At 43.0% G+C, this 10,043-nt stretch overlaps 1 protein-coding gene across 1 annotated transcript in view; it reads left to right on the top strand.

The window, feature by feature from the left end:
• FAM227A (family with sequence similarity 227 member A) overlaps nt 1-10,043 on the top strand; it is a 52,131-nt gene that overhangs the window by 23,185 nt on the left and 18,903 nt on the right. The window contains exons 10-11 of the mRNA XM_017509003.2: nt 4,204-4,291; nt 6,320-6,414. Of these exons, the coding sequence (XP_017364492.2) occupies nt 4,204-4,291; nt 6,320-6,414 (183 nt within the window). The remainder of the gene's footprint in view (nt 1-4,203; nt 4,292-6,319; nt 6,415-10,043) is intronic.

Below are 10,043 nucleotides of genomic sequence, written 5' to 3'. Positions count from 1 at the left end.
CACCCGCCTCGGCCTCCCAAAGTGCTGGGATTATAGGCGTGAGCCACCGCGCCCGGCCTTGTTCCGTCTTTTTTACCTCCTAGAACAGACCTAACACAAAGAAGACCCTTAACAATATTTCTGGACTTGGTGAATGAGGTCATCTATGTAAATTCTTGGCCCTGTGCTTAGCATATAATGATGCTCTGTAAATCAGTTCCCAAAAAGCGCAGATGAAACAGGTGCTGCAGAAGAACAGCCATCACTCAGAGACCAATACCAAAATATTATTCAGTGTTTGGGTACTGCCTGTCACAACGGCTTGAAACAAATGTGTGTTCTTTGTACTGAAATACATAAACTCTTCTGACAGTTATTTCAGGAACCTAGTTAAGAGATTCCATTTACTGCCCCCAAAATAGAAATAATCAAAAACTGAAACCTTGAGCACAGCTGAAGTTTTAATGGGCAAACCAGGATAGAGGGAGTAATTGAGTTTTATGATGGGGATAGAGCCTCTCTTGTCAAGAACAGACACATTTTCCCTTCTGCTCAATGAAAGCGCTGACTGTGTTCAAAATATGCTTTTCATGGCAATCGTCTGTCTGAGAGTCCACAATTCAGGGGAATGAGCTGCAATTACTTCAGGCCTCTGACCTGCTGTCTGCCCTTCTCTTAAGTGTTAGGGATTTGCACAGTGGGAATGAAAAAGTACCAAACCACAGAGCTGGCTTCTGCGACGAGACCCAGCTATCAATTAGGACACCGACCTATTAGAGACTGAGTCATTTGTTCATTTAATAAATATTTTTAAAGATAGAACAGTTTTAGGAAATGGAATCTGAGGGAGAAAATGATAGGGAGAGAGAAAACCAGGGAGATGAAAAGGGCAGAGGGCAGGATATTCTCCCCTGCCTCTTTGTACAGTGCCTCAACTCTGTCCCCCTTTCCTAGTTCCCAGGTCCTAAACCTGGAGAAAGAAGTAGTTGAGAGACTGGACTATCAAATTAGGCATGAATTAGAATCCTAGCTCTTAGCCTGGCCAAGATGGTGAAACCCTGTCTATACCAAAAGCACAAAAATTAGGTGGGTGTTGTGGCATGTACCTGTGGTCCTAGCTAGTTGGGGGACTGAGGCATGAGAATCGCTTGAACCTGGGAGGCAGAGGTTGCAGTGAGCTGAGATTACGCCACTGCACTCCAGCCTGGGCGGCAGAGTGAGACCCTGTCTCAAAAAAAAAAAAAAAAAAAAAAAGAATCCTAGCTCTCAGATGAGTGATTTCCTCTCCCTGAACCTCAGTTTTTCTTATTGGTAAAATGGGTACCTAGAGAATCAGTCACAGTGTGGGCATTAAATATGATCTTATATGCAAGCATTCAGCAAACAGCATAGCATAGAGTAAGAACTCAGTAAACATGAGCTCTTATATTATACAAGGGTGATATCTAGAGAAACACAGCTGGAGATTAGGAAAAGTGATGTCTTTGAGCCAGGAAGGCATACATTTCAGGACCCCCATCATCTGTGAAACCCAGTTGTATACCTTTCCCCGTTACATATGTCAGGTGCAAACATAGATTATTAGGATCCTGGGCGTTGTCTCTGGGAAGATGATGAGATGGCTGAAACTACATTGTCAGGACATCCCTGGGCTGAGACCTTGGACATAGGTCCTTGCAGGGTACAGGGAGGGAATATATATATACATATATATTCTGGTTTTTGTAGAGCCAAAAAGAAAAAAAAAGGCAGTGAAGAAAGGCCACTGTAAGGAGGAATCATCAGAGTTCTCAGTTGCAAACAATAGAATCCACTCAAGCTATTTTAAGCAGAAAGAAATGTATTAAGACAGGGTTTCTCCATGTTGGTCAGGCTGAGGCAGGAGAATCGCTTGAACCCAGGAGGCAGAGGCAGCAGTGAGCTGAGATCGCGCCATGGCACTCCAGCCGGGGCAACAAGAGTGAGACTCCATCTCAAAAAAAAGAAATAAAAAGAGCATTGATGCTTCATTGAGCCCTGGGATTGTTTTCCTGCAACCACTTCAACACTATAAAGACCAGTAACTGTTGGACAGCCAGCTGCTTGATGTCTGGGAAGTCCTTTTGGCTTTCTCCTGCCCATTCAAATATCACATTTCTATAAAAGCAAACGGTTGTTGTTGAGGCTGGTGGACTGCTTGTCTGCCACTTGGTGGGCCATCTGTTTAACATTGCCAAACTCCTACTCATCCTTAAAGACAGAATGCAAGTGTCTTCTCTCCTTGGAAGCCCTCCAGCTCTCGCCCAGACAGAATCCAGCTCTAGCTTCCCGTGATACTCTCCTCACACTGCATGTGGCCAACCATGAGTTGTTTCCCAATATCCCTTGTCCCCTTCACCTATGAAAAAAAACACTTCTGATTTTTTGCTGGGCATGTACCTGGCCAAAATAAAGAGTATATTTTCTAGCCTCCCCTACCTCTGTGTGTGGCCATGTGACTAAGATCCAGTTAATAAAATATAAGTGGATGTGTCATGTGGCAGTTTCTGGAAACTTTCTTTAAAAAACAGCTTTATCTCTTTGTCCTTTCCTCCCTCCTGCTGCCTGGAATGTGAATGTGATAGCAGGAGCTCCAGATGCCTTCCTGGACCCTAAAAACATGGCCGGGTGCGATAGCTCACACCTGTAATCCCAGCACTTTGAGAGGCTGAATCAGGCAGCTCACCAGAGGTCAGGAGTTCGAGATCAGCCTGGCCAACATGGTGAAACCCTGTCCGACCTCAAAATACAAAATTAGTCAGGTATAGTGACACACACCTAAAATCCCAGCTACTTGGGAGGCTGAGGCAAGAGAATTGCTTGAACCCAGGAGGTAAAGGTTGTAGTGAGCCAAGATCACACCATTCCACTTCTGCCTAGGTGGCAAGAGCAAAACTCTGTCTCAAAAAAAAATAGAACGAGGGTCTTATGAAACCTGAAACCGTGCTCTGGAAGAAGTCAGAATTTACCCAGGTGCCATGGCTCATTCCTATAAGCCCAGCACTTTGGGAGGCTGAGGAAGGAGGATCACTTGAGGTCAGGAGTTTGAGACCAACCTGGCCAACATGGTGAAACCCCATCTCTACTAAAAGAACAAAAATTAGGTGGGCAGGGTGGTGGGCACCTGTAATCCGAGCTCTGGAGGCTGAGGCAGGAGAATTGATTGAACCCCGGGAGGCAAAGTTTGGAGTGAGCCGATATTGCACCATTGTACTCCAGCCTCAGCAACAGAACAAGATTCCATCTCAAAAAAAAAAAAAAAAAATCAGAATCCCTGAGGATTTAGCACCACCAGTGCTTAGAAACACCGTGTGAGCCCAGGCTTGCCTGCCTTCAGACTTTTATGTGAGAGAGAAATTTCTTTGTTTTTATTTATTTATTTTAAGACAGGCTCTTGCTCTGTCACCCAGGCTGGAATGCAGTGGGGCAGTCATGGCTCACTGTAGCCTCAACCTCCCAGGCTCAAGCAATCCTCCCACCTCAGCCTCCCAAATAGCTGGGACTACAGGCGCACACCACTATATGCTTGGCTAATTTTTTTTTTTGGTAGAGACAAGGTCTCACTATGTTGTCCAGGCCGGTGGGAGAGAAATTTCTACCTATTTTGAGCCACTGTTATTTTGAGTGTCTGTCACATTCAAACATAATCCTAACTTCTGTAGCCTCTATATAACAACAATGGGATGCCTGCCACACTTTAGTGTAACTATTTACTGTTATCTCCTCTGCTCGACGGGAAGCTCCTCAAGTCAGGGGACCGGTTTCATTGTTTGCCCAGTGCAGACACATTAGTAGTTGCCCAGTGAAACATTTGCTGAAAATAGTGATTGCATAAAGGATGATAGCAATGTTTTTGGAGCACTCACCAGGAGCACTCATGTAATTTGCATACATTAGCTGACTTAATCCCACAAGGAAACCAAAGTGGTGAAGAGGTTTGATGACTTGCCTTAGATCACTGGCTCTTGAGTGAGAGAATGGGGACTGGAACCCTGGTTGGCCAGCCCATGTGTTTTCCACATCAGCCACTACTCTCTGCCATGCTCCTGAGAGGACCTGAAAAATCATCCTCTACATGTTCCTTTGCTGAGAACAATAAGAAATAGCAAAGAAATTACATTTATTACCTTTTTGTATTTCCCTGACTACCAACTTTATTTTGTTCTCTCTCTCTTTCTCCCTCTCTCTCTCTTTTGTCTCCTGAAGTCTTTTAGTGCAAATTCACCCAATGAAAAAACCTCTTCAGCCAAGCAGAACTCAGAAAAAAGTTCACAAATACAGAACACTGCAAAAGGTATATTGACTACCAAAAAGGGAAATGTAGACTGAGTTATTATCTCCGAAACCCTGGTTTCTTGAGTTGGTTTGAACAGAATTTGCTACCCTACTCTATACTTGGGGTTCCACCCTGGGTTTTGGCACCAAGTAATATTTTATGAAAGGATGCAATTGTCTTTTCAGTTCTAATATCTGTACTGACTTGTACAGGGGAAGAGAGGTTGTTGACACTAGAAGAAAATAAATTTAAGACATGCGGACTGCTCCTCTCCCCCACCAGAAACCAGTAATTAGTAAGGTTGGAAGTAATTTGTACCCAGGTCTTAATCTATAAAGGTGACTTAGTGATAGCACAGAGAGGTCAGTGCCATTGAAAGAAAATTTCAATGTTACTTGCAATTCCCCTGGAATTAAACTCAACACACCATGCATTCAGGGCCGGGGGGAGGCACCAGTGCTGGTCAGGAGGCAGAAAGGAGCATGGAGAAGGGATAGGCCACACTCTTTTTTTTGAAATTTCATTAGGAAAGACAAAGCAAGGCATGGTAACTAGTTTAGGATTAGCTGGGTGCCGTGGCTTACACCTGTAATCCCAACATTTTGGGAGGCCGAGGCAGGAGGACTGCTTGAGCCCAGAAGTTCAAGACTGGCCTGAGTAACATAGTGAGACCCTGTCTCTACAAAAAAAAAAAAAAAAAAAAAAAAAAATTTAAAGCTGGGTACTGTGGGTGCACATCTGTACTCCCAGCTACTAAGGAGGCTGAGGTGGGAGGATCTCTTGAGTCCCAGAGGTTGAGACTGCAGTGAGTCATGATTGAGCATTTAATGAATATTTACCATATGCCAGGTACTATGCCAAACCTTATGCAAACAGCCTGGGTGACAGTGATGCCCTGTCTCCAAAAAAATTTAAAAAGTTTAGAATTGGCTGGATTGAATAATTCCAGTGGGTTCTAGGGCATAGGAGCTGTCCCTAGTTGGCTTGGTGTGTGAGTTAGATAGAGTTGGTTCAGAGTGTGGCCTCTGGATTGTGGGAGAGGTGTATAAGCAACTTTGTTAGTCTAGCGCTGTGTAATTAATGGATGGCAAACAGACAAATACAGAATATAAGAAAACATTGAACAGGGACTCTTAAGTATCATTCTAGGTAATTTTTTTTTAATTTATTTTTTTTATTGCGACAGAGTCTCACTCTGTCACCCAAGCTGGCGTACAGTGGCATGATCTCAGCTCACTGCAACCTCCGCCTCCCGGGTTCAAGAGATTGCCCTGCCCCGGCCTTCTGAGTAGCTGGGACTATAGATGTGTGCAACCGTGCAGGACTAATGTTTTGTATTTTAGTAGAGACGGTGTTTCACCATGTTGGCCAGGCTGATCTCAAACTCCTGACTAAGTGATCCGCCCACCTCGGCCTCCCAAAGTGCTGGGATTACAAGCATGAGCCACCATGCCCAGCTGGGTAATTTCACTTATTATTATTATTGAAACTTTATTCTTTTTCTTGAGGGAGAAATGGAGGCTCAGAGAAGTTAGCATGTGAATTATGTCTCAATAAAACTGTGAAAGAAAAAGCCTAGGGACCACTGATCAAGAGGTTTAGCTAGGGCTCTAAATAGAGGTAAATATTTGCAGGAAACTTTGCAAGTCCCCCAGAGTTTACATGTATATTCAATTAATGAAGACCCATGTGTCAAAGAGGAATTGCCAAGGGAAATTAGAAAATATTTGAACTGAATGAAATGAGACCTTCTTTTCTAATACGAGCATTTATTTAAGGCTAGAGGCTTCCCTCTAAACTGCTTTAGCTGGGCACAGTGGCTCACACCTGTAATCCCACCACTTTGGGAGGCCAAGGTGGGCAGGTCATTTGAGGCCAAGAGTTTGAGACAAGCTTGATCAACATGGTAAAACCCCGTCTCTACTAAAACTACGAAATTTAACTGGGCATGGTGGCACACACCTGTAGTTCCAGCTACTCAGGAGGCTGAGACATGAGAATTGCTTGAATCTAATGGTCATTTTCTTGCTAATGTCACATTGACAGAGCATCATTTTCAGACCCTGGTCTTGAAGAAACCCACAGAAGAAGCCAAGAGAATATCAGAAGCAAGAGAATGTGAGAATATGTTTCCTAAAAAGGTGAGCACATGATTGGAAATTTAATAGTAAAGGTAATTTCAAAGGAGGTGAGAGATATTATATTATAAAATGATAATTAACATTTAATGAATATTTATTTACTATATGCCAGGTACTATGCCAAACCTTATGCAAACTGTTTATTTTACTATCACAGTCCGCTGAGATAGTTGCTATTATTATTATCCAGTTTATTAATGAGCAAAGTGATTTTTAGAGCAGGTACCCAATTTGTCAAATAACACAAAGCAAACAAATGATAACAAAAGTAAAAAAATAAAGGCTGGACACAGTGGTTCATGCCTGTAATCCCAGCACTTTGAGAGGCCTAGGCAGGTGGATCACTTGAGGTCAGGAGTTTGAGACCAGCCTGCTAAAAAATGCAAAAATTAGTTGGGCGTGGTGGCATGCCTATAATCCCAGCTACTCAGGAGGCTGAGGCAGGAGAATTGCCTGAACCTGGGAGGCAGAGGTTGCAGTGAGCCGAGATGGTGCCACTGCACTTTAGCCTGGGCAACAGAGTGAGACTCCCTCTTAAATAAATAAATAAATAAATCGCAGAAAGTGATAAAATCAAGATGTGCATGCAGATCTAACTGGCTCTGAGCCTGAGCTTTCAACCACCGAACCTTTCTTCCAGCACAGCACCCAGCACAGGAAAGGCACTAGTATCATTCTCTCCTCTTCCCCTTCCCCACAAACCTCGGTGGATGGTAGTTTATATCAGTAGAAACTTCAGTCTTGTGTAGTAGGACCTGAACAGGGTGAGAGGTTTGGGAGCCTCCAGCTAGCAAAGGAGGCAGGCCATAGAATTTGGGCCAAGTAAAATGAGAAATACAGATTTATTGTTTTTTGTTTTGTTTTTTTTGAGACGGAGTCTTGCTCTGTCACCCAGGCTGGAGTGCAGTGGCCTGATCTCATCTCACTGTAACCTCTGCCTCCCAGGTTCAGCAGTTCTCCTGCCTCAGCCTCCTGAGTAGCTGGGATTAGAGGTGTGTGCCACTACGCCCAGCTAATTTTTTTGTATTTTTGGTAGATAGAGGGTTTCATCATGTTGTCAGGCTGGTCTCAAACTCTTGATCTTGTGATCCACCCGCCTCAGCCTCCCAAAGTGCTGGAATTACAGCCGTGAGCCATCACACCCAGATGATTTCTTGTTTTCTTTTTTGGTTTTTTGTTTTTTTTGATACAGAGTCTCACTCTGTTGCCCAGGTTGGAGTGCAGTGGTGCAATCTCGGCTCACTGCAACAGCTGCCTCCTGGGTTCAAGTGATTCTCATGTCTCAGCCTCCCAAGTAGCCGGGACTACAGCATGTTCCACTATGCCGGACTAATTTTTATATTTTTAATAGAGACGGGGTTTCACCATGTTGGTCAGGCTGGTCTCAAACTCCCGACCTCAGGTAATCTGCCTGCCTCGGCCTCCCAGAATGCTGGGATTACAGGCATGAGCCATCATGGCCAGCCTGGAAATACGTTTTTATTCTCTTGGATAGATACCTACGAGTGGCATTTTTGAGTCATATGGTATCTCTATGTCCAACGTTTTGAGGAGCCGCTAAACTATTTTGCACAGTGCTGTACCATTTTACATTCCTACCATGTATGAGGTTTCCAGTGTCTCCACATTCTCACCAACACTTATTTTCTGTTATTTTTATTCTACCTCTCCTAGTGGGTGTGAAGCAGTATCATACTGTGGTTTTGACTTGCATTTTCCTCAGTGACTAATTCTATAGAGGAGCTTTTCATGTGCCTGGTGTTCATTTGCCTGTCTTCTCTGGGGAAATCTCTATTCAAATTAGTTATCATTTTTTGATTTGGTTGTTTGTCTTTTTATTGTTAAGTTGTAAGAATAGAACCAAAATTTTACCATGCATAGTCTTACTCCTGATCCCATGCTGTAAATCAGTCTGTACTCACTGCAATGTGTCTTAGAGAATGGTCCATATGAGACCACAGAAAGATCTAGCAAGTTCTGTTTTCATGGCTCAAGGCGCTGTGTTCCATAATTCATTCACATAGTCTGTTGGTGGTCATGTAAGCACTTCCAGTTTTTTGCTATTGTAAACACTGCTGCTTTGAACATCTTTGTGTGTGTGTGTGTGTGTGTGTGTGTGTGTGTGTGTGTGTGTGTTGTGTTGTGTTTCTTGGCTCACATATATAAGAATACATGTAGGAAAGATTTATATAAGTGGAATTACTAGATCTAAGTATGTGCACCTTAAATTGCTCTCCAAAGAAATTATGCCTTTTTTTTTTTTTTTTACAAAAATTATGCCTTTTTTTTTTTTTTTTTTTTTTTTTTTTTTTTTTTTTTTTTTTTTTTTTTTTTTTTTTTTTTTTTTTTTGGGAGATGGGGTCTCATTCTATCCCCCTGGCTGGAGTACAGTGGTGCAATCACAGCTCAGTGGTGCAGCATCAGCCTCCTGGGCTGAAGGGATTCTTCCACCTCAGCCTCCCGAGGATCTGGGACCACAAGCACATGCCACCACAACTGGCTAATTGATTTTTATTTTTTGGTAGAAATGGGATCTCCTTATGGTCGCCCTGGCTGGTCTCAAACTCTTGGGCTCAGGAAATCCTCCCACCTTGGCCTACCAAAGTGCTGGGATTACAGGCATGAACCACTGCACCTGGCCTATTTTGCCAATTTATATTCCCACTAGCAGCATATGAGCAATTTTCCCCATACCCTTGCAAACATTATGGATTATCAAATTATTTGTTAACATTCTGATGAGGGGGAAATGGTACCTTATATTGGTCCAGTGTTAATGATTTAATCATGAATGAAGTTCAACCTATTTTTCTATATTTATTTTATTATTATTATTTTTTGAGGTGGATTCCCACTCTGTTGCCCAGGCTGGAGTGCAGTGGCCCAATCACTGCAACCTCCACCTCATAGCTTCAGACGATTCTCCTGCCTCAGTCTCCCAAGTAGCTGGAACTACAGGAACATGTCACCACACCCAACTAATTTTTGTATTTTTAATAGAGACAGGGTTTTGCCATGTTGGCCAGGCTGGTCTCAAATTCCTGACCTCAGGTGATCCGCCCACCTCAGCCTCCCAAAGTGCTGGGATTACAGACATGAGCCACCGCGCCCATCCAGAAGTTCTTAATTTTTATAGTCATATTTAGTGGTAGTCTTTTATGGCTTCTAAATTTTATTTCTTGCTAAGCTCCTTATCATTCTAAGATTATATAAAACATCTTGCCCAATTTTTTCACAGTATTTTATATTATCACCTATTCTCAACATAATCTTTACTCACATGACCCCAGGGGTCACTCTATTCCTTAGAATTTAGCTAAAGACGGGCTGAAGCGTTTGTTATCTAATTTGTTTGAAGTCTAGTACCCTCTCAGAAATGTCTGTGAACTCTGGGGCCTGCTGTTTTCCTGGCACCAAGCTCCTTGTCTGTCCTGCATGTGCTATGCACATGCTAACAGCATCAGCCCAAATGTGGAACTCACCTTTTCTTTTTTTTACAAAAACCACTCACGGCCTCTGTGTGCACGTATCTGTGTATATGGAAGAATGGAAGACTTTATGGAAGTTTAAAAAGATGAGGAGAGGGGTGCCCGTAGCACAGTAATGCAAAGAATTTTTTTTTTTTTTTT

Source organism: Cebus imitator, unplaced genomic scaffold (assembly GCF_001604975.1).
Source record: "Cebus imitator isolate Cc_AM_T3 unplaced genomic scaffold, Cebus_imitator-1.0 Scaffold404, whole genome shotgun sequence".
In the NCBI taxonomy this organism is placed as follows: Eukaryota; Metazoa; Chordata; class Mammalia; order Primates; family Cebidae; genus Cebus; species Cebus imitator.
This window is presented reverse-complemented; position numbering and strand designations above follow the sequence as displayed.